The sequence below is a fragment of the Xenopus laevis genome, chromosome 6L (assembly GCF_017654675.1).
Source record: "Xenopus laevis strain J_2021 chromosome 6L, Xenopus_laevis_v10.1, whole genome shotgun sequence".
Taxonomy (NCBI): Eukaryota; Metazoa; Chordata; class Amphibia; order Anura; family Pipidae; genus Xenopus; species Xenopus laevis.
In genome coordinates, this window is record NC_054381.1 from 2,856,988 (window position 1) to 2,882,045 (window position 25,058).

Genomic DNA, 25,058 nt, shown 5'->3' on the forward strand with positions numbered 1-25,058 from the left:
CCTTACTCCCATTCTCTCTCAGTCCTGTGTCCTATAATTTGCACCCAAATGTATTTTCAACCTGCAATTGAAAAGGTTGAAAATCGCAACCAATAAAGATAATGTTCCACAGAGATGGCTGGGGGAGTGGCTAAAGGCAAAACAGGGTGTGACCGAATCCATCATGGAAACCCCCCACAGCAGATAAAACTTTATTACACTTTTATAACACTTTCTCATAAGTGACAATTCTTTATTGGTGCATATTACAAATATTTTGCATTTATAATAGCCACCCATTTGTCCTTATTTGCAATACACATTGAACTCATTTGCAGTCTCTTATTGGCCACCCTGGGAATTCCGAGGTTTGGCAATTCCATTCACTGAGATGATGAATAACAAGTAGCGGGATTTCATTTTTCTTGCACTGCTTAAAGAATTTTTGTCATTAACAAAATATTTGCAGTGTTGGAATATGAATTTCAAATGTGTTTTCTTAAACATTATAGTTTTCAGGGTGAATGAAGTTCTATTTGACAATTAGGGGCTGATTTATTATAAGCCGAGTTTGACGTTGTCAGAAAATGTTAATTCTTTCACTTGCATTTCTTGCCATGGATTGTTTTTTTGTTGTAGGATATTTTTTTACCATGATTATGACTTTTAAAGACCACATCACCAAAAACCTGTCTTTTTATTTTTCCAATGTTGGGGTCACTGTCATATATTCTCATGGCCCCTACCTTAGGAAATACTGTGGCCACTGTGTCATTTATTGACTTATTGTGGCAAGACCACAGTGCCATGGAAAACTGAGGGTCATATATATATTGTTGGGCCATTAGTTCATCAACCATGGGGGTCTCTGTGTCATTAATCGTATGATCATTGACGTATATTGCTGCGGCCTCTGCCATTAACTGCTGCACATACTGAAGTTATAAAATTGTGAACATTACTACTGAAGTGGGACTTCTTAATAGTTGGTGTGGCCAAGAAAAAACTGGGTACATAGAGCTCTGGTTCTCGATGTTTGCAGGTCTTCTCAATAGCAAGTTTTACTCCTTTTTTTCTGATCATGCCTACTTCTAATGATGTCACTTCTGGTTTACAATGACAGCACTTCCTGTTTTACTCCTTTTTTTTCTGATCACACCAATGTCTAATGATGTCACTTCCGGTTTACAATGACAGCACTTCATGTTTCTTGATGGTCAGCCGGTCGCGAATCAGGTTGCAGATAAGGTATTCGCGGGTCGGGTAGCGGGTCCAAGCGGGTAAGTATGCGGGTTGGGTTGAACAAATTGTTTCCGCACAGGACTCTACTCTGGGGGGGTGCCTAAGCCGGAGCCAGGTCTGATTGAAAACTTCTAATCTTTTGAGAGCTCTTATGAAAGTGTAATTTTTAATTGTAATGATACTGTTAAGTGCAGATCCAACATGGCCACCACATAATATTCAACATTGAAGAAGGTACAACAAAAGTCAGAACTCCAGTGACTGTCCTCACTGTGATGAACCCCCTACTCTGTTCCTTTAAATGAAACTTCTTTTCCTCTAGTCTGAAGGGGAGGCCTCTGGTACGTGATTCTCTTTATGGGTAAAAAGGTCCCCTGCTATTTGTCTATAATGTCCTCTAATGTACTTGTAAAGTCTAATTATGTCCCCTCACAAGCGCCTTTTTTCCCCCAGAGAAAACAACCCCAACCTTGTCAGTCTCCCCTCATAATTTAACTCTTCCCTCCCTCTAACCAGTTTAGTTGCACTTAGTCTCTGCACTCTCTCCAGCTCATTTATATCCCTCTTAAGGACTGGAGTCCAAAACTGCCCCCATACTCCAGATGAGGCCTCACCAGGGACCTATAAAGAGACACAATTATGTTTCATCCCTTGAGTTAATGCCCTTTTTTATACAAGAACTTTATTTGCTTTAGTAGCCACAGAATGACACTGCCCAGAATTAGACAACTTGTTATCTACAAAGACCCCAAGATCCTTCTCATTTAAGGAAACTCCCAACACACTGCCATTTAGTGTATAACTTGCATTTATATTATTTTTGCATTTATCAACATTGAACCTCATTTTCCAGTTTGCTGCCCAGTTTCCCAACTTAGACAAATCACTGTGCAAAGTGTCAGCATCCTGCATGGAACCTATAGTTCTGCACAATTTAGTATCATCTGCACAAATAGAAACAGTACTTTCAATGGCCACCTCCAGGTCATTAATAAACAAGTTGAAAAGCAAGGGACCAAGTACAGAGCCCTGCGGTACTCCACTAACAACACTGGTCCAATTAGAAAATGTTCCATTTACCACCACTCTTTGTAGTCTATCTTTTAGCCAGTTCTCTATCCAGGTACAAATACTATGTTCCAGGCCAACATTCCTTCATTTAACCAGTAACCTTCTGTGTGACACTGTATCAAATGCTTTAGCAAAGTCTAAGTAAATCACATCCACTGCCATCCCAGAATCTAGGTCTCTACTTACATTCTCGTAAAAAGAAATTAAGTTAGTCTGGCAAGATCTATTACACATAAAACCATGCTGGCACAAACTCATAGTATTATGATTTGCTATGAAGTCCAGTATCTTATCCTTTATTAACCCTTCGAAAAGCTTTCCTATCACTGACATCAGACTAACTGGCCTATAGTTTTGAGGCTGAGAACGGGATCCTTTTTTGAATAGAGGCACCACATTAGCAATTCGCCAGTCTTTCGGGGCTATGCCAGATCTCAATGAATCCTGAAAAATTAAGTAAAGAGGTTTGGCAATCACAGAGCTAAGCTCGCTAAGTAACCTGGGATGAATACCATCTGGCCCCGGACCTTTGTTAATCTTAACATGTTCTAGTCTCTTTTGAATTTCAACATGTGTGAACCATGTATTATTAGTTGTATTACTAGAATTGGGACTATTAAGAAGGAAACCTTCACTTATTGGTTGCTCATTTGTGTAGACAGGTGAAAAATATGAGTTCAGAATTTGCTCTTTTATTTTGTTTTCATCTACCAGCTGACCCCCCTCTGATAGTAAGCGTCCCACCCCTTCCTGCTTCATTTTTTACTATTAACATATTTAAAAAATTATTTTGGATTTGGATATATTTTTTTTTTTACTGCTTGCTGCAATATCCTTTTCTATATCAATTTTATCTTGCCTTATAGCTTCTTTGCATGATTTATTGGCCTCCTTGTACCTTATAAATGATTCGGCTGTACCAGATAACTTGAAAGCCTTAAAAGCAGGTCTTTTCTTACCCACCTCAACACCAACGCTTCTATTGAACCAAAAAGGTTTTGCTTTGCAACGACGTTCCTTGCTTACAAGTGGAATATACTGACAAGTAGATTTATTAAGCAGCATTTTAAAGACTTCCCATTTTTGTTCTGTGTTTAACCCTGTGAAAAGCATTTCCCACTTAATATGTTGCAGAGATGCCCTTATACTGTCACAGTTTGCACCTCTGAAATTTTGTGTTTTAGTTGGTCCCTTATAGAATTGCTACTGCAACAGAATCTCAAAGGAGACCATGTTATGATCACTATTCCCTAAATGCCCCTCACCCACACAAATGTTAGAGATGAGTTCAGTATTGTTAGTTATTACAGGTACAAAAGAGAGTTATTCCTAGTAGGTTCTTGAACGAGCTGGAATAAAAAGTTGTCATTCAGCATATTTACAAACCTACGAGCTTTTTGTGTCTTAGCAACCCCATTACCCCAGTCAATGTCTGGATAATTGAAGTCACCCATAGTAACAACGTGACCCAGCTGTGAAGCCGCTTGTATCTGCAAGAGTAGCTGGGCTTCATACTCGACACTTATACCAGGTGGTTTATAACATACACCAATGAGAATTCTCTTTGTTACCTTTTGCCCAGTCAAAATCTCTACCCAGAGGGATTCTACACCCTCACCAGTGGCAGCTATTGGTATTTCTTTAGCGCATGGCTTCAGGGTCGGACTGGACATGGGGGGGCCCACCGGGTAACTATACTCCGGCCCCCCGTGCGCATGCGCGAACGTCTGGCCGCACGCCAGCACGAATGCGCGAACGTCTCGGCGCACGTCTCGGCGCACGCTGGTTTGTGCCCAAACGCAGGTGCGCATGCGCAAACACAGACGCGCATGCGATACCGGCGCACCAATTCATTTTTATTTGGGGGCCCAGACATCAGCGGAGGGGGGCCAGAACATTGGGGGAGGGGGGGCTGGGCTGGCGGGGGCCCATGAAGGCCGGGGCCCACCGGGTTTTTTCCCGGTTTCCCGCCGGCCCAGTCCGACACTGCATGGCTTTAATTCAGGCTTTACATACAAACACACTCCTCCACCCGCTATTTAATCCCTCTGTCCCTCCTAAAAAGGGTGTAACCATTTAAATTCACAATCCAGTCACATGTTTCATCCCACCAGGTCTCAGTGATACCAATTATATCATAATGTTTAGAGCAATTAATTCCAGGTCTCCCATTTTACCTGACAAACTCCGTGCATTTGCAGCATACAGTGGAGGTTACTACTTTTACTTGTGAAATTTGCATTACTTAGTGGAGAATTATATGTTAAGTTAGTATTATTCTGTTTTCCTTGTAACAGAGGGACCTCCTTAGCTGGTAAACTATATGCCCCCCTCACTCCTCCCCCATGACCCCTTACTAACCCCACTGCCCCCTCTACACTAGCTCCCCCATAATTCTTTATCTCACCCACATCTCAGAGTTTAAGACACAAACCCTAAGTGACACAAACGATTCACAAATAATCCAGACTGTGGCCAGCGCCGATCTGCGCCTTTATGCCGCCTGAGGCAGCCGTCCTTGACCCCTCCTCACGGCGCTCACATTTTCTGCGCAGGAGGGGGTCGGGCGCTGCAAGACACAATTGCGCTCTCTGCACTAGAAGAGCCGATTTTCTGGGTTGAAAACTGGAAATTTGGCTCTTAGTTACCAGGAGCGAGTGGATAAACTCGCCTCATTGGTGGAGCCCCCCTGACTGTGACACACAATAGTAGTTTCCCAGGTTTCCCAGACCCAAATCCAAACATTCATGTCATTTACTTTTCTGCATATGAAGCAGATTCCCGATGTCTCGTTGTTCCTGTAAAGGGTTTTCCATGCGCCATATTTAATAATGCAGCTGAAGGAAAGAAATGAAACGTCTTGTGGTTCATGAAAGTAACTGGGGAAGTGCACACAGCACACGTAGCGCCTCAATCCCATTCATTTACAGTGTGTCAGACACAAAACCAGGCTGCCTCTATCTCTACTACTTCTTAATAAGCCCTACACAAAAGCGCTCACAGACAAGTCCTATACTCACACCCTGGTCTTCATATGAACGAGCGCCCATCTCTGATTGGCCCACTTTTCCTGATCAAGACACGCCCCCAGCTGTTTTACATGGAAATAAGGTCAGTTGAACAATATAGTATAAAATATGTTTTATTATGGGTTTTTTTCCATCTTTCTCCTCACTGGGTTACAAATATGAATTAGTACAATGACATGGAGAGTAAACTACAAATCTAATGTGGAATTATTCCTTTAAAGGGGAGGTTCACCTTTAAGTTAGTGTTTAGTATGTTATAGAATGACTTATTCTTCGTTCATTTTTTTATCGTTTTTGAATTATTTGTCTACTTCTGACTCTTTTTAGCTTTTAATAGGGAGTCGCTGACCCCATCTAAAACCAAATGCTCTGTAAGGCTACACATGGAGTGTTATTGCTACTTTATTATTAATCACATTTCTATACAGACCCTCCTTATTCATATTCCAGTATCTCAATTAAATCAATGCATGGTTGCTAAGGTAAATTGGACCCTAGCAACCAGACTACTGAAACTGCAAACTAGAGAGCTGCTGAATAAAAAGCTTAATAAGTAAAAAACCACAAATAATAAAAAATTAAAGCCAATTGCAAATTGTCTCAGAATATCCCTCTCTACATCATACTAACAGTTAATTGAAAGGTGAATAACCCCTTTAAGGAAAACAGCAATAATCAGCATCAGTCTGTTCCCTGCTGTACCAGTAAAGTCTTGGGACAATCCCCTGACATAAGAGCAGTGTTAATATTTCAGATTGATATGGCATCTTGGCTTTAATATGATCCTGCCCCTATACCCACGTAATATTGTATAACTGACTCACCCCAAGCAAAGTAATGCTCAGCACTGATATACAATATGCGGCCAGGGGAGGGGCTGTACTGACTGGTTTAGATCTACAGGAATTACACTAATGTATCCTCTGATTAACCTATTCAATTAATAAAGTGCCATAGATACTAACTAATGATTCTCACCCAGGAATTACCCCTCCCGACCCAGAATGCAGCATGAAGGGGCTCAGTGAATGTGACAGTGAAGGTGTGTAAGTGTCTGATTGGCTCACTCAGCTCATAAAAGGACAGACGTCCGGCCTCATAGTCCAATGAGATCCTGATTCTCCTGCAGGAAGAGACGTGGGGTAACTCTGTCCTTTTACTGTCATGTACCACTGAATATCTGTTATTATCAACCCATCTGTACAAACCCCAGGACTTGTTATTATTCCCAATACCAGACTGACCCCCTCTCCTCTCTATACTGGGATAGGCCACCCCTACCCCCCAGTCCCCTGATTCACTGACCTCCACTTCCCAGTAATGTCGCCCTGAGGGGAAACTCCTGCTGCTTAAAGTCTGAGTATAATCCTGAAATCTCTCTGGGGATTGTGGGTAATGTAGTTTTGTTGGTGAGAAGGAAGCAGATTTCGTGTCCCCTGATACAGATACAAGATTATGAGCCGTGTTTATATCCAGTAACAGGTCTGTAGCCTCCTGCCCATATACAGGGTCAAATCTACTGTTAGTAATAGAATTTAATGGGGAAATACTTGGTATTGTTTTTATCAATGACACAAAAAGTTCTGAGCCTTCTCCTCCACTGGTTGATGTTCCCAAATGATGGGCTAATTTTGTATTTACCCCAGTCCCAATGGCAGCTAAGCCTGTGAGTAATGTCTCTGAGATCAGATCCACATCCAGATCCCCTACAGCAGGGACCTTTATATCATGTCTCTCTCTGCCCCCCTCATTATCTGCAGCTCCATGTGATTCCCGTTCCTGTAGGACAGTGAGTGGATCTGCCATGTTGCACAGCTCCTCAATGTGACGGATCTTCCTGGACAGCTCGTCCTTCTTTATTTCCAGCTGCTCCATCAGATCAGTGAGTGTGAGTGAGAGCTTCTCTTTCTGGCTGGAGATGTCACTCAGGAGTCGCTTCTCTAGGGCTTCCAGCTGTTCCCTGATGTCTCTAAACAGGGCAGTGACTCTCTCTGTCTCACCGGCTGCTTTTTCTGCCACTTCTCTCCTGCGCTCCTGCAGTCTCTGGGCTCCTCTCTCAGTCTCCTCTCTCTCTGGCCTCAGTTTCTCCACAACTTTCCTCAGTGTCTCTTTCTTCTTCTCAGAGGCCTCACTCAGCAGCTCCACCCTGTGGCCCCTGTGCTCTCCGGCCAGACAGCAGGACACACAGACACAGACAGACTCCTCACAGCAGTAATATTTCAGGGGTTCATCATGGACGGAGCATTTCTTGTCCCCCATGTCCATTGTGGGTTCTATTAAGACGTGTTTCGCTGACTTGCTGTGCATCCTCAGGTGCTTATTACACAGAGAAGCCTCACACAGGAGACAGGATTTAACAGCAGGTACATGGGAGTCACAGTAGGTGCAGGGAATCCCAGTGTCCCCCGGCTCGGGCTGAGCAGAAAGGAATCGCTCTGCTATGTTCCCCAGAGTTCTGTTCCTGGGCAGGGCAGGGCGCTCCTTAAACTCCTGTCTGCATTCAGGGCAGGAATAAGGCCCAGATCCCTCCTGGGTGCCCAGCACCCTCCCAATACAGCCCCGGCAGAAGTTATGGGCACACGGCAGGGATACAGGATCAGTATAAATGCTCAGGCAGATGGAGCAGCTCAGCTCGTCTCTCAGATCAGCAGCCGCCATCACTGAGAGCGGGAACAGCAACTGAACAAGAAACGAAACTGAAAGACAAACAGCACTTTGTACTCCTGGGAGTTAACCCTCTCAGTTCTGGATACAGTGAGGATCAGGCTCAGAAATATTTGTATCATTAGACTAGAAACTTTGTAACAGTGAGTAAAAGAGGTGAGTGAGAGGAGGGAGGGAGTATGGCAGCTCCACTCATAATAACTAGTGTGATCTTAATCCTCCCTGGAAAGAAACAAACAAGTTGCAGGTAAGTTGGCAGAGTTGGTTGGTAGTGACTCCCCCAGCAATGCAGTCAGTCAGGGGATGTAATACAGTGAGTAACCAGTGGCCATACAGCTACACTGCAACTATAACTCTCAGCACTGACAGCTCAATGGTGAGTGAGTGACATTGGCAGGTTTATATAATTCACTGCTGTAGAACCAATTGTCCTTCTGTTTACGGGATACTGTCGCGGGAAAAATAGTTTTTATCCAAAACACATCAGTTAATAGTGCTGCTCCAGCAGAATTCTGCACTGAAAACTATTTCTCAAAAGAGCAAACAGATTTTTTTATATTTTCTTTTGAAATCTGATATGGGGCTAGACATATTGTCAGTTTCCAGCTGCCCCCAGTCATGTGACTTGTGCTCTGATAAACGTCAATCACTCTTTACTGCTGTACTGCAAGTTGGACTGATATCTCCCCCCCCCAGCAGCCTAACAACAGAACAATGGGAAGGTAACCAGATAGCAGCTTCCTAACACAAGATAACAGCTGCCTGGTAGATCTAAGAACAGTACTCAATAGTAAAATCCAGGTCCTACTGAGACACAATCAGTTACATTGACTCCCTTTTTTCCAAGGGACCTTTTATCTTACATTGTTACAATTACTTATTTGCTTTGTTTCTTTTTCTGGCATTTCAGTGCAGAGAAAAATTGGACTTTCCAGTACAAATGAGGGACTGCGGGTTGAGCTGTCCCTCTAAAACTGGGACAGTTGGGAGGTATGATATTGGACCAGAAAAAGCCACATATAGGGCCGCTCCTGCCATGAGACAAGGTGAGAATCTTGAGCAGCCACCTCTGGCAAATTTAAAGGAAAACTATACCCCCAAAATGAGTACTTGATCAACAGTTTATATCATATTAAGTGGCATATTAAAGAATCTTTCCAAACTAGAATATATATTTAAGTAAATATTGCCCTTTTACGTCTCTTGCCTGGAAGCCCCATTTTGTGATGGTCCCTGTGCTGCCTCAGAGATCACCTGACCAGAAATACTGCAGCTAAATGTAACAGGAAGAGATCACCTGACCAGAAATACTGCAGCTCTAACTGTAACAGGAAGAGATCACCTGACCAGAAATACTGCAGCTCTAACTGTAACAGGAAGAGATCACCTGACCAGAAATACTGCAGCTCTAACTGTAACAGGAAGAGATCACCTGACCAGAAATACCGCAGCTCTAACTGTAAGAGGAAGAGATCACCTGACCAGAAATACTGCAGCTCTAACTGTAACAGGAAGAGATCACCTGACCAGAAATACTGCAACTCTAACTGTAACAGGAAGAGATCACCTGACCAGAAATACTGCAGCTCTAACTGTAACAGGAAGAGATCACCTGACCAGAAATACTGCAGCTCTAACTGTAACAGGAAGAGATCACCTGACCAGAAATACTGCAACTCTAACTGTAACAGGAAGAGATCACCTGACCAGAAATACTGCAGCTCTAACTGTAACAGGAAGAGATCACCTGACCAGAAATACTGCAGCTCTAACTGTAACAGGAAGAGATCACCTGACCAGAAATACTGCAGCTCTAACTGTAACAGGAAGAAGTGATGAAGCAAAAGACACAACTCTGTCTGTTAATTGGCTCATGTGACCTAACATGTATGGTTTGTTGGTATATTTGTGAGTACAGTGAATCCTACAATCCCCGGGGGCGGCCCTTATTTTTTAAAATGGCAATTTTCTATTTAGGATTACCCAATGGCACATACATAGAAAAGTATATTATTATGAAAATGGTTTATTTACATGAAGCAGGGTTTTACATATGAGTTGTTTTATGCAATATCTTTTTATAGAGACCTACATTGTTTGGGGGGTATAGTTTTCCTTTAAGAGCCAAATTTCTTTTTTTTAACATGGAAATTCAGCTTTTATGTGTAATATCTATGACTACATATCGGTTGATACGAAAATAAGGTTGCACCGAATCCAGGATTCGGCCTGTTTTCAGCAGGATTCGGCCGAATCCTTCTGCCCAGCCGAACTGAATCCTAATTTGCATATGCAAATTAGGGACGGGGAGGGAAATTGCATGACTTTTTGTCAGAAAACAAGGAAGTAAAAAATGTTTTCCCCTTCCCACCCCTAATTTGAGATTTGGATTCAGTTCGGTATTCAGCCAAATCCAAAATAGTGGATTCGGTGCATCCCTATACGAAACGCGTCAGGGAATTGATGATTTTTAACAAGTTTGAAATAAGTTTACTTTTGTATTCTACACGGATGGATACAGAGTGCTCATCTAACAGATCATGGCGGGCTCCCAAACTGTAGGGGGTAGAGTAGGGGGTGGCACAGATTTTGCACGTGTTCTTTGCCCTCTATCACCTCCTGTTTGTCCCCCATCCACCCTCAGGCCACTTTAATTTTCCATCCTCATTCAGATTGTACACCGAGTAAGTCTTTGAGATTCTTCTAAGAGAAGCGAATTGTATTGGAGAAGGTGATTGACATCATTAGGCTATGTGATAATGGGCTTGAAAAACATTTAATTTAGCACTGCTGGGTCCTAGGTTCAATTCCAGAGGACTTTAGCGGGTAACTACTGACCAGCAACTCTTATAGTAACATAGTAAGTAAGGTTGAAAAAAGACACATGTCCATCGAGTTCAACTTTTTTTTTTTTATTAACTACCTATCTGCCAGTTGATCCAGAGGAAGGCAAAAAAAAACCATCTGAAGCCTCTCCAATTTGCCTCAGAGGGGGAAAAATTCCTTCCTGACTCCAAAATGTAATGGGACCAGTCCCTGGATCAACTTGGACTATGAGCTATTTCCCATAACCCTGTATTCCCTCACTTGCTAAACACCATCCAACCCCTTCTTAAAGCTATTTAATGTATCAGCCTGTACAACTGATTCAGGGAGAGAATTCCACATCTTCACAGCTCTCACTGTAACAAACCCCTTCCCAATATTTAGCTGGAACCTCTTTTCTTCTAATCGGAATGGGTGACCTTGTGTCAGCTGGAAAAACCTACTGGTAAATAAAGCATTAGAGAGATTATTATATGATCCCCTTATATATTTATACATAGTTATCATATCACCCCTTAAGCGCCTCTTCTCCAGAGTGAACATCCCCAATTTGGCCAGTCTTTCCTCATAGCTAAGATTTTCCCTTTACCAGCTTAGTTGCCCTTCTCTGTCCCCTCTCTAATACAATAATGTCCTGTTTGAGTGATGGAGACAAAACTGTAGGGCATATTCTAGATGGGGCCTTACCAGTGCTCTATACAGTGGGACCCCCTCCTCCCGTGACTCTCTGCCCCATTTAATACAAGTCAAGACCTTATTTGCCCTTGATGCTGCTGACTGGCATTGCTTGCTACAGACAAGTTTATTATCTACAAGGACTCCAAGCTCCGTCTCCATTATGGATTTGCCTAGTGCAGTCCCATTAAGGGTATAAGTGGATATTGTTACATCCCAGGTGCAGGACTTTACATTTATCAACATTGAATCTCATTTGCCACCTAGCTGCCCAGATTGCCAGTTAGTCAAGATCCTGTTGCAAGTGCCACATCCTGGATGGAATTAATTGGGCTGATAGTTTTGTCTCATCTGCAAACACTGATACATTACTTACAACACACTCCCCTAAGTCATTAATGAACAAGTTAAATAAAAGTGGACCCAATACTGAGCCCTGAGGGACCCCACTAAGAACCTTACTCCAAGTAGAGAATGTCCCATTAACAACCACCCTCTGTACCCGATCCTGTAGCCAGTTTCCTATCCACGTGCAAACGACTTCATTAAGCCCAACAGACCTTAGTTTAGAAAGCAGTCGTTTGTGGGGCACAGTATCAAACGCTTTGGCAAAATCCAAATAGATCACATCTACTGCCCCCCCCACTATCCAGAATCTTACTTACCTCATCATAAAAAGCAATCACATGTGTCTGACATGACCTATCCTTCATAAAGCCATGCTGATTGTTGCTCATAATGACATTCATTAGGACAAAATTTTGAATGTGATCCCTTAACAAGCCTTCAAATAATTTGCCCACCACAGATGTCAAGCTTACTGGCCTATAATTGCCAGGCTGAGATCGTAATCCCTTTTTAAATATTGGAATAACATCAGCTTTTCTCCAATCCATAGGCACCATACCAGATGACAGTGAATCTGAGAAAATCAGAAATAAGGGCTGGTCTAAAACTGAACTAAGCTCTCTTAGAACCCGGGGGTGTATGCCATCAGGCCCTGGAGCCTTGTTTACATTCATTTGTATTAAAGCTTTTTGAATCATATCCTGAGTCAGCCACTGACTAGATTGAGCTGAGCCATTAGTGCAGTTATAAAGTGAGCCTGGGAACTCACACTCCTCTATTGTATACACTGAAGAAAAGAACTGATTTAACACATTTGCCTTTTCTGTATCTGTTACAACCATACTGGTACCATTATTTAATGGAGCAACACTCTCAACCTGCATCTTTTTACTATTAATATATTTAAAAAACTTTTTAGGGTTAGTTTTCACCTCCACCGCAATTAACTCTTCATTTCTTTTCTTAGCCTTCCAGATTGCTGATTTACAACATTTATTACGGTGTTTATATTCATTAAATGCAGCTTCTGTCCCTACAGATTTGTAGTTATTAAATGCCTTTCTCTTCTTTCCCATTAACTTCTTTACTTCTGTATTAAGCCACACAGGATGATTCTTAGAGCTTCTACGTTTAGTCCTTAAGGGAATAAATTGAGAACAGTAATGATTTCATATCATTTTAAAGGACAACCATTTCTGTTCTGTGTTTTTAGCTGAAAACCTAATGCCCCAATCAATACTCTGTAGGGCAGCCCTCAAGGCACTAAAATTAGCTTTTCCAAAATTCATGGTTTTTGTTGCCCCAGTATATTTTTGTTTTTTGCACCAGACATTAAAAGATATAACATTATGGTCACTATTACCCAGGGGTTCAATGACTTGCACATTTGCTATAAGTTCTGGCTCATTAGAGATCACTAAATCAAGAATAGCATTTTTTCTGGTTGACTCCTCAACAACCTGAGCCATAAAATTGTTGTGTAATAAGTTTATAAACTTGTTCCCATTAACTGATCTGGCAGTACTGTTGCTCCAGTCAATATCTGGGTAATTAAAATCCCCCATTATCATTACTTTACCTAAACTAGCAGCCTTTTCTATTTGCATCAGGAGCTTCGCCTCCTCCTCGTCACTTACATTAGGGGGTCTATAGCGACTCCTACAATTAATTTGCTGGATTCTTTACAATTGGTGAAGAACTCCACCCATACGACTTCTGCCCCCTCATTTTCTAACATAACCACCTCCTTTATATTAGAATTAAATCCTGCCTAACATACAGACATACCCCTCCTCCTTTTCTATTGCCTCTGTCCCTCCGAAACAAAGTATAGCCACTGATATTTACTGCCAGTCATGTGACTCATTCAGCCATGTTTCGGCCACACCAATCACATCATATTTTCCCTCCAGCAGCTCCAGCTCTACCATTTTACCAGTCAGACTTCTTGCATTTGTAAACATACATTTAATACTGGTCCCATATTGAACATATGACATGTGGTCCTCCCTATCCTTAACAGTACCCCCAACCAAATCTCCTCCCCCATTTTCCCTTTCTTTGCCCACTATCTCATCTAACCTGTCTACCACTGAATCTTTTACTGAACCCTCCCCCCCACACCTAGTTTAAAATCTCCTCCAACCCTCTAGCCATCTTCTCTCCCAAAACAGCTGCCCCATCATCATTGAGGTGCCCCCATCCCTAGCAAAGAGCCTGTAGCTGACTGAAAAATCAGCCAAGTTCTCCAAAAACCCCAAACCCTCCTCCCTACACCAATCTCTCAGCCACGCATTAATCTCCCTACACTCCCGCTGTCTCCTTAGTGTTGCTCGTGGCTCAGGTAATATCTCTGAGAAAATTACCTTGGAAGTCCTCGCCCTCAGCTTTGCACCTCGTTTTTTAAAATAATTTTTGAGGACTTCACCACCTCCTCTAACTTTGTCATTGGTACCTATGTGTACCAAGACTGCTGGGTCTTCCCCAGCCCCTCCCAATAATCTGTCCCCTCGTTCCACCACATGCCGAACCCTAGCACCAGGCAAGCAGCAGACTGTTCGGCATGTAGGGGCCTTGCGACAGATTCCCCTATCCACCTTTCTAATAATTGAATCCCCTATAACTAGAACCTGCCTTTCCTTCCTTGCACTCCCCCCACCACCCGTATTAGAGCCACTGCCTCCTGGGGTGCTCCGAGAGTCAGCCTGCTCCATACACGCCAGTTCGGAGTTTTCCTCCCTAGTATCTTCAGCCAAAACGGCGAATTTGCTGTTTTGGACAAACTGTGGACCAGCCCCTCTACTCTTCTGTCCCCTACTTCCCCTCTTGACTGTCACAAACCTTCCTCCCTCATTAGCCTCCACTGCCCCTTCTCCTCCTCCCCCCACTCCACTAGCCCCTGCCAGTGGTTGCTCTGCGAGCCTCCTGTCATTCCCCTCGTTTGCCCCTCAGTGCTGCAAGTTCACCCCTTAGAGTCTGCAGCTCAGATTCCAAGATGAAAACCCACCGACATCTCTCACATGTAAATACTGCCTGGAACTGCTGCTCCAACACCACATACATGTGACACACACTGAGTAATACCAGCAAACCCACTCATATTTACACAGGTACTTACAGTCTCCCAAATGTAATTCCTCACAAACGCCTTTTTGGTTTTAAACGCCTTAAAGTTTTTAACGCTGCTTTACACTTAATTCACATGCAACACTTCGATCACATGCGACACTCGCTAAGCAGCTCCCACACTCGCTTTGCCTTCACAAGTGTGAGGTTTTAAGACAATTGGCTCTAATACATTGTTTGGGAAAGGGAGCACAGCAGTGGCGTAACTAGATGTTACTGGGCCCCACAGCAAAATAATTTTAGCGCTCCCAAAATATCCAGTGGTTGCCCTGTATTAACGATATATATTAAAATTCCTAAATAATTAGAGCCTTATGAGGTCCCCTATGCCTCTTGGGCCCCCCTGCAGCCGCAGGGTCTGCTTCCTCTGTAGTTACACCCCTGGAGCACAGACCAATAAGTATCCATCACTCCGACTCCTGCCTGTAGAGAGACAGACTGCTGATAGGGGAAAAATGAAGAGTAATTTGATTTTTTCAGAATATTTATAGATTATACATAGAAACATCCTTATTTCCATGAAACTGAACTCTTATTAAACTTTTATTCTCTAATTTCCCTTTAAATAACCGTTTCACAAATAGTCTATTGGAGTTTGTCACACAGCAGGGTTGGGTTGTTTTAGTACCACGTCCACATTAATGTTGGTAACACACCAGAAAACCAAATGGTTGGTGCTCACTGCAGGGATATCACTTATCACTTTAAGGAAAACTATACCCCCCAAACAATGTAGGTCTCTATTAAAAGATACTGAGTAAAACAGCTCATGTGTAAAACCCTGCTTCATGTAAATAAACCATTATCATAATAATATACTTTTTTAGTAGTATGTGCCATTGGGTAATCAGAAATAGAAAATTGCCATTTTAAAAAATAAGCGCCGCCCCCTGAGATCGTAAGATTCACTGTGCACACATACAAACCACATGTAAGGTCACATGAGCCAATTAACAGACAGAGTTCTGCCTTTTGCTTCCTCACTTCTTCCTGTTACAGTTAGAGCTGCAGTATTTCTGGTCAGGTGATCTCTGAGGCAGCACAGATAGAGTCACGAAATGGTGGTTCAAGGCAAGAGATGTAAAAGGACAATATTTATGTAAATATATATTCCAGTTTGGTAAGATTCTTTAATATGTCATTCAATTTGATATAAACTATCTGTTGCTTAAGTATTCATTTTGGGGGTATAGTTTTCCTTTAACTATAAATCCACACGTCTTGCCCCTGTGGATAACACAGCACATAATTAAACACCTTAGGGATCCCTTTAACTCCTATTTCCAAATGCTGACAGACCTCCAGGCTCTCCTCCCACAGGCACCATGAGGCAGTGCAGGGCAAGCAGTGTAGGGGAGCCCGAATCTGAGATGGAACAATGCAGGGGCCATTTCATGCCAGAACTGAAACCTTTTAAAACTTACACAAGGTACTCAGTCACAGCAGTCAGAGTTGAATGTGAGGGCCACACAAGGTAGATCAGGGGCCCAGATGTGGCCTGTGAGTGCCAGATAGGCAGCACTGCTTTAAGGAATGAGAGGAAAATGGCAGCTTTTGACAGCCCCCCCCCCCCCCCCATAGGCTCATGGCTGGAATAGCTGCCAAAGGAGTAAGTACTTAATATTGTCCTAAAGGGGGTTCATATTTATTCAAGAGATATTTTGGAACTCATTTAGAACACCTTGCACTGATCTGTTTCCATTCATGACATGAACAACCTTAACCAGCCCCTTTAATTGCCCACAGTCTGCTCCGAGAGATTCCCCTGTACCGAGTCCAAATCAGCGGAACAGCCCCCCTAATTCTGCCCATAGAATTTGCCAATGGACAACCTCCCCCATAAACACAATTCAGCGAGGAAATGTGCGTAATGACACAAAAGAAAACATGAAATGTAGCACTGCCGTTACTTTGTACCTTGTCCTCCTTTTTTGAATTCAGAAATGCGCAGGGTCAGAAAATGTTTCCAAGGGAGAATATGCTGCAACTGAACTTCTGGCTCGGGTAGAACCCAAATTACATATTTTATACATATAGATCTCCCCCTCGTTTTCCATGCCTACGTGAGACATTCCTATGCCGTGTGCATTTTTTGGTGGAAATAAAGATTACTCTCTCGGCTGAACTTTTTCCCACATTCTGTGCAAGAGAAAGGTTTCTCCCGGGTGTGGATTTTCCAGTGAATCTTCAGTTTGCTCTTTTCGGGAAACCTTTTCCCGCATTCTGTACAAGCGTACGGTTTCTCCCCTGTGTGGATTTTTTGGTGTAAGGTAAGCTTGTTCTTGTGCGAGAAGCTTTTCCCGCATTCGGAACAAGAAAAAGGTCTCTCCCCTGTGTGCATTTTGTAATGCGACAAGAGTGTGCTCTTCTGAGAGAAAGTCCTTCCACATTCCATGCAGGTGAATGGTTTCTCCCCTGTGTGGATTTTGTAGTGTGTCTGCAGGTTGCTCTTCTGAGAGAACGATTTGCCGCATTCCATGCAGGTGAATGGTTTCTCCCCCGAGTGAATCCTGTAGTGGGACTGGAGGGTACTTTTCCGTGAAAATCCTTTCCCGCATTGTGTACAAGTGAAACTCTTCTCCCCAGTGTGACTCTTTAGGTGTGCGAGGAGAGAGTGTTTGGCGGAAAAGATTTTCCCACATTCTACACAGGAGTATGGACTCTCCCCTGTGTGCAGTTTTTGGTGCGTGAGAAGAGAGCACTTACCAGCAAATATTTTCCCACACACGGCACAGGGGTATGGTTTCCGTGGCTTGTGGATTTCCAAGTGGCGCCCAAGGACGGCTTTATGAGCAAACATTTTGCCGCATTCAGTACAAGCAAATAGTTTCTCCGCAGTGTGGATCTTTATGTGAGTCTTAAAGTTGCTCTTGTGAGCAAATGTTTTCCCACATTCTGGACAAATGAACTGCTTGGCCTCTGAGTGCACCTCCAGGTGCCTACAAAGGTTGCCCTTGTGAGAGAAGCTTTTGCCGCATTCTGAACAAGAGAACGGCTTCTCCCCTCTGTGGATTTTCTGATGTGCAGAGAGGTTGCTCTGATCGGAAAATGTCTTCCCGCATTCTGTGCAGGTGAAAGGTCTTTCCCCCGTGTGCATGGTTTGGTGCCTGTACAGGTTGCCCTTTTGAGAAAACCTTTTGCCACATTCAGTGCAGGTGAATGGCTTCTCCCCAGTGTGCAGTTTCTGGTGGACGAGGAGGTTGCTCCGTAAAGAAAACTGCTTCCCACATTCGGTACATGGGTAAAATTTCTCAGTTGAGTGCATTTTCAGGTGTAAGCGATGGATGTTACTCTTTGAGATTTTCTTCCCCACTTTCCATGCCAGAGAAAGGTTTGTCCCCGTGTGAGTTTTCCAATGTGAGCGACTCTTTCTCAAGTTCTTCCCGCCACACTCTGTGTGTGTATTGTCAATCTTTTTCTCTGCGTGTTGATGAACAGTCAGATACACATCTGAACTGAACTGCTCCTCACACTTGCTGCAGTGATATGGTTCCTCTCCTTTGAGCTCCATCTGGTTCCTTGGCTGTGACTGTTCCAGGGCAGCACCTTGTGTCTCCGAGAAATCACTGGTTTTTGGAGTCGGACTATTCGGCTGTTTGGATTGTATTCTGGCTTCAGTGGTGCGACTCTCCTCATCATAAAATAAATTCTCTAATAAAAGAAACAAGTGAAATATATACCGTTATTAATTGATAAAAAGATAAGTTTCTTTGGCCTACCAGTTCCTAACAGACTTTTTAAAGGGATACTGTCATGGCAAAACGTTTTTTTTTTTTTTCAAAACACATCAGTTAATAGTTCTGCTCCAGCAGAATTCTGCACTGAAACAGATTTTTTTATATTTAATTTTGAAATCTGACATGGGGCTAGACATACTGTCAGTTTCTCGGGTGCCCCCAGTCATGTGACTTGTGCTCTGATAAACTTCAGTCACTCTTTACTGCAAGTTGGACTGATATCACCCCCCCCCCCCCAGCAGCCTTACAACAGAACAATGGGAAGGTAACCAGATAGCAGCTCCCTAACACAAGATAACAGCTGCCTGGTAGATGTAAGAACAACACTCAATAATAAAATCCAGGTCCCACTGAGACACATTCAGTTACATTGAGTAGAAGAAACAACAGCCTGCCAGAAAGTAGTTCCATCCAAAAGTGCAGGCACAAGTCACATGACCAGGGGCACCTGGGAAACTGACAAAATGTCTAGCCCCATGTAAGATTTCAAAATTGAATATAAAAAAAATCAGTTTGCTCTTTTGAGAATTGGATTTCAGTGCAGAATTCTGCTGGAGCAGCACTATTAACTGATGTGTTTTGAAAAAAACATGTTTTCCCATGACAGTATCCCTTTAAATGGTTTCCTCTCCTCCCATGGGAACCACTGGCTGGGGCTTCCACCATCTTTTCCCATAGGAAGTGAGTGAACATATTTAGAAGGCTGATGACGAGTACACACTGCCCTACAGCTTTTATCACTAAACAAAAATTTTCAGACGTTAATAGTGCAACTACAACATTCTTAAAGGAGAAGGAAAGCCCCAGGGCGCAAAACCCCTCCCCCCCTCCCGTGTATTGCCCCCCCTCCCTCCTCCCCCTGGCCTACCCCTCCCGCTGGGCAAATGCCCCTAACTTGTTACTCACCCCTCTGCGCAGGTCCTGTCCACGGAGTTCACAGTCGCCATCTTCTCCCACGCGCGTCTTCTTCCTGCTCTGACCGGCGTCTTCTGGCGCATGCGCAGTAGGAACAGGTACCGGTACAGCTCTATTGCGCATGCGCCGAATGTCACGAAGTTTTCCGATTTCACTTCGTGACATTCGGCGCATGCGCAATAGAGCTGTACCGGTACCTGTTCCTACTGCGCATGCGCCAGAAGACGCCGGTCAGAGCAGGAAGAAGACGCGCGTGGGAGAAGATGGCGACTGTGAACTCCGTGGACAGGACCTGCGCAGAGGGGTGAGTAACAAGTTAGGGGCATTTGCCCAGCGGGAGGGGTAGGCCAGGGGGGAGGGAGGGGTTTTGCGCCCTGGGGCTTTCCTTCTCCTTTAAGGAAGGACCAATCCCAAGCAGCAATTTACTGCAAACATGCTTTTACTCACACAAGTACTTGAAAAAGAGTTCTATGTCGTGTGAATAAAAGCACTTTTGTAGAAAATTGCTGCTTGGGCTTGGTCCTTCCTTAAAGGGATACTGTCATGGGAAAACATTTTTTTTCAAAATGAATCAGTTAATAGTGCTGCTCCAGCAGAATTCTGCACTGAAATCCATTTCTCAAAAGAGCAAACAGATTTTTTTATATTCAATTTTGAAATCTGACATGGGGCTAGACATATTGTCAATTTCCCAGCTGCCCCAGGTCATGTGACTTGTTCTCTGATAAACTTCAGTCACTCTTTACTGCAGGTTGGAGTGATATTACCCCTTTCCTTTTCCCCCCCAGTAGCCAAACAAAAAACCCTAACACAAGATAACAGCTGCCTGGTAGATCTAAGAACAACACTCAATAGTAAAATCCAGGTCCCACTGAGACACATTCAGTTACATTGAGAAGGAAAAAAAGCAGCCTGCCAGAAAGCATTTCTCTCCTAAAGTGCAGGCACAAGTCACATGACCAGGGGCAGCTGGGAAATTGACAAAATGTCTAGCCCCATGTCAGGTTTCAAAATTGAACATAAAAAAATCTGTTTGCTCTTTTGAGAAATGGATTTCAGTGCAGAATTCTGCTGGAGCAGCACTATTAACTGATGTGTTTTGAAAAAAACATGTTTTCCGATGACAGGATCCCTTTAAGAATGTTGTAGTAGCTTTAATCACAAAGTCACTATCTGCTTCCTATCTGATATATACTTGTTACTAGCCTATAACGTAGGGTTAAACACAGATTTTTGCATCAAGTACTTAAAATCCGCTGTTGTTGTCAGAGCTACGATGCAAAACCTGAAACGTAATATTTTTCTTGATAAATGTCAGGGTCACATTACAGAAGCTTTTTCAGTTCCAGGGGGACGAGTGTTACTGACGCACGGGCAGCAAAAAACAAAAGAAATCCAGTCAGTTGTTACAGAGACAATCTCTGGCTACTTACCCCACTCACTAAATGGAACTGCCGAGTTTGTGTTCAGCTGATCTGCAGAATCCTCTTCCTCTTCCTCAGAACTTTCTATTTTCACCTCCAGGAACCCTGCACATTGGGGAAAGGCAGAGAAGTTATTCACAGCGACACTTGTACAGGTGACAGGGCTTCAGTGTTTGGAGAGACCTATGGATTTACATAAATAAAATAGTTCTTCTGCTTGTGTAACAGAAATAATCCGGGAGTACTTACCCCCATCAGCAAGTGAGTCTGCGGAGCTTTCAGTTGAATGGAAATGATCTTCAAGGTGCAGTTCTTCTTTCTCTGTTTTTATCTGTAACACTGTCAGATAATGTGAGTCAATCCCACACAAACTCAATGCTGTAATTACTAACAGGCTCCTGCTCCATTAGACTCGGGACTAGCAGTGTCCCAACATCCTTTGTTTGTTCCTTACACACATTTAATATGTACAGTTAGGTCCATAAATATTGGACACACAATTGTTTTCATATTTTGGTTCTGTACATTACCACAATGAATTTTAAATGAAGCAACTCAGATGTAGTCGAACTGCAATTTAACACAATCACTTCATTTCTGGGGCTCAAAAGTAATTGGACAAATGAAAAAGTGCAAATGAAATGTTCATGTCTAATAGTTGGTGTAAAAGCCTTTGCTGCAATGACAGGCTGAAGTGTTGAACTCATGGACATCAGCAGATTGTGGGTTTGCTCCTGTTTAATGCTCTGCCAGGTCTTTACTGCAGCCGCTTCTTTCACTTGCTCTTTGTTTGTGGCCTTTCTGTCCCACGTTTAGTCTTCAACAAGTGAAATGCAGCTCAATTGGCTTCACATCAGCTCAATATTCCACTTCTTTGCTTTAATAAACTCCTGGGTTGCTTTGGCTCTATGTTTTGGCTCATTATGAGACGCCTCCCAATCAATGTGAGTGCATTTAGCTGGAGCAGACAGTGTCTCTGAAGAGCTCACAATTCATTCTTGTGCTTCTGTGTCACATGATGGATAAACACTCCCACTGGCAGCCATGCACCCCAAGCCATCACACTGCCCCCCAAATGTTTTATACACAACTGTGCTATGCTTTGGATCATCAGCTCTTCCCAAGCCTTCTCCACACTTTTTTACTTGCCATCATTCTGCTAGAGCTTCATCTTGGTTTCATCTGTCCAAACAATGTTTTTCCACAACTGTGCGGCTTTTTTAGATGTTTTTTAGCAAAGTGCAATGTAGCCTTTATATTGTTGGTGCTTATGAGTGGCTTGTACCTTGCAGTGCCCCCTCTGTATTTACTTCATACAGTCTTCTCTTTATGGTAGACTTGGATATGGAGACTCTACCTCCTGGAGACTGTTCTTCACTTGTTTGGCTCTTGTGAAGGGCTTTCTCTTCCCCATGGAAATGATTCTGAGATCATCCACCACTGTTGTCTTCCGTGGACATCCAGGTCTTTTTGTGTTGCTGAGTTCACCAGTGATTTCTTTCTTTCTCACCATGTACCAAACTGGAGATTTTGCCTCTCCTAATATTGGAGACATTTCTCACATGGGTTTTTTCTGTTTTTGCAGCTTAAGGAGGACTTGTTTCACCTGCATGGAGAGCTCCTTTGTCCTCATGTTGTCTGTTCCACATACACCCCCCCCCCCCCTCAAATCAACTCCAGGGCTTTTATCTGCTTCATTGATAATGACATAACCAAGGAATTGCCCCACCTGCCCATGAAATAGCCCCTGACTCAATTGTCCTATTACTGTTAAACCCCTGAAATGAAATGATTGTGTTAAAAAAAGGCTTTAGTTCGTCACATTTTCATACAATCTTTTTGTTCCACCCACTGAATTAAAGCTGAAAGTCTGCAGTTCAACTGCATCTGAGTTGTTTCATTATAATTCATTGTGGTCATGTACAGAACCAAAATTAGAAAAAAGTTGTCTCTGTCCAAATATTTATGGGCCTAACTGTAGTCCTCTGGGTAAAAGCTACGGAAATATAATTATTATGATGCTCCTATGAAATAGATTTCACATTGGGGCTTCATGTCAAAAGCGCAGACAATAAATAAACGATTTGCAGATCTGCGGAGGAATAATGGAGTGGGTGGTTATTGGGGGAACAAGTAGTTGCTGTGGCTGCAGGTACAGGAGGGGCCCCTATTACCTTTACATAAGGGAGAGGCTACGACATTAACACACTGTGTATATTACTTATAGTGAGTCACTCCATATAAAGGGGACAAAAGCTGCACTTTTATACAATGAACTAGTACTGCTGAGTCTTCATTACCTGTAACTCATGCCCCAACACCCCAAGAGTGTGAGGCTTCCAGACCCGACCCCTAAAACTCCATTATATGGCCCCTATAGTGTATGAATGAGACAATACAGCCATAATATGAGCCAATCACAGCTCAGCTGTCAAATGATGTCACTGGGAGAGGGAAGGTTGTTTTCAAGATAATTATTTAATAACTCAACTCTGAAAAAAAAAACATATTAAAGGGGCAGTAACACCAGGAACTTAAAGTGCCCTAAACACCTACACATATAAGTGAATTTAGTCAGCACTTCCAGCCAGTCTACTTACCCCCATCATTTAGTAGAAATGCAGAATTTTCCATTGGGTTCAGCTGATCTTCAGAGTCTGATTGTTCCTCCTTTATTTTTATCTGTAATATTTCTGGTTCTGACTCTGGGGAATCTGCCAATAAGGAAAATAAATAAATCTAATCACACAGGCCCCTGAGAGATCCTCAAAATCCACCCTGTTAAACCCTGGCTACTTACCCCCATCATTTAGTGGAACGGCCAAGCTTTCCATTGGGTTCAAAGTTTGGTTCTTCTCTCTGTGATTTTGTGTTAGAATGTTCTTGTTTAACATGTGTAAATCCTGCACATTAGAAGCCGACAGTCTAATGCAGCAATGACTGATACTCAAAAGGTAACACAAGCCCCCCCACCCCATAGCTCCTGCAGCAGGATTAACCCCCAGTCTCCCCTCTCTATCAGTCCCTGCAGCAGGATTAACCCCCAGTCTCCCCTCTCTATCAGTCCCTGCAGCAGGATTAACCCCCAGTCTCCCCTCTCTATCAGTCCCTGCAGCAAGATTAACCCCCAGTCTCCCCTCTCTATCAGTCCCTGCAGCAGGATTAACCCCCAGTCTCCCCTCTCTATCAGTCCCTGCAGCAGGATTAACCCCCAGTCTCCCCTCTCTATCAGTCCCTGCAGCAGGATTAACCCCCAGTCTCCCCTCTCTATCAGTCCCTGCAGCAGGATTAACCCCCAGTCTCCCCTCTCTATCAGTCCCTGCAGCAAGATTAACCCCCAGTCTCCCCTCTCTATCAGTCCCTGCAGCAGGATTAACCCCCAGTCTCCCCTCTCTATCAGTCCCTGCAGCAGGATTAACCCCCAGTCTCCCCTCTCTATCAGTCCCTGCAGCAAGATTAACCCCCAGTCTCCCCTCTCTATCAGTCCCTGCAGCAGGATTAACCCCCAGTCTCCCCTCTCTATCAGTCCCTGCAGCAGGATTAACCCTAAGTCTCCCCTCTCTATCAGTCCCTGCAGCAGGATTAACCCCCAGTCTCCCCTCTCTATCAGTCCCTGCAGCAGGATTAAGCCCCAGTCTCCCCTCTCTCTCAGTCCCTGCAGCAGGATTAACCCCCAGTCTCCCCTCTCTATCAGTCCCTGCAGCAGGATTAACCCCCAGTCTCCCCTCTCTATCAGTCCCTGCAGCAGGATTAAGCCCCAGTCCCACAGACAGTACAGGAGGAGGAGGAGGAGGAGGGAAAATGACTTACCCAGTAGATGAGGCTGGAGATGTGAGTACAGGGGATGGAAATGTCAGGGACACAGGAGCAGAGCGCTACAGGGAGCAGGAGGGGACAATTCCCAGCCTGTCTTCCAGTTTCCACTCAGAGCTTATTCGGTGTATTAGGGGGAGTATCTTGCAGCTTCTAGCTCCGCCCATTAGAGAGGAATTTCCGGCTTTCTCTGATGACATTGGATAATT

General features: G+C 43.6%; 2 protein-coding genes across 8 annotated transcripts in view; both read right to left on the minus strand.

Moving 5' to 3' along the window:
• XB5897957.S (hypothetical LOC495453 S homeolog) overlaps nt 1-25,058 on the minus strand; it is a 658,286-nt gene that overhangs the window by 215,870 nt on the left and 417,358 nt on the right. The window contains exons 1-6 of one of the 7 annotated variants that reach the window (XM_018268414.2): nt 24,847-24,997; nt 23,837-23,895; nt 23,637-23,750; nt 21,286-21,375; nt 21,046-21,141; nt 16,590-18,611 (exon numbers count right to left, since the gene is read on the minus strand). In XM_018268414.2, the coding sequence (XP_018123903.1) occupies nt 17,035-18,611; nt 21,046-21,141; nt 21,286-21,375; nt 23,637-23,750; nt 23,837-23,870 (1,911 nt within the window). In that variant the 5' untranslated portion in view covers nt 23,871-23,895; nt 24,847-24,997 and the 3' untranslated portion in view covers nt 16,590-17,034. 7 annotated transcript variants of the gene reach the window in all.
• On the minus strand, nt 5,913-8,486 carry LOC121394808 (E3 ubiquitin-protein ligase TRIM7-like). Its single transcript, XM_041566921.1, has 2 exons — nt 6,951-8,486; nt 5,913-6,827 (listed from the first exon to the last, which is right to left on the minus strand). The coding sequence occupies exons 1-2, from the start codon at nt 7,977-7,979 to the stop codon at nt 6,282-6,284; spliced, it is 1,575 nt and encodes a 524-aa protein (XP_041422855.1). The 5' UTR covers nt 7,980-8,486; the 3' UTR covers nt 5,913-6,281.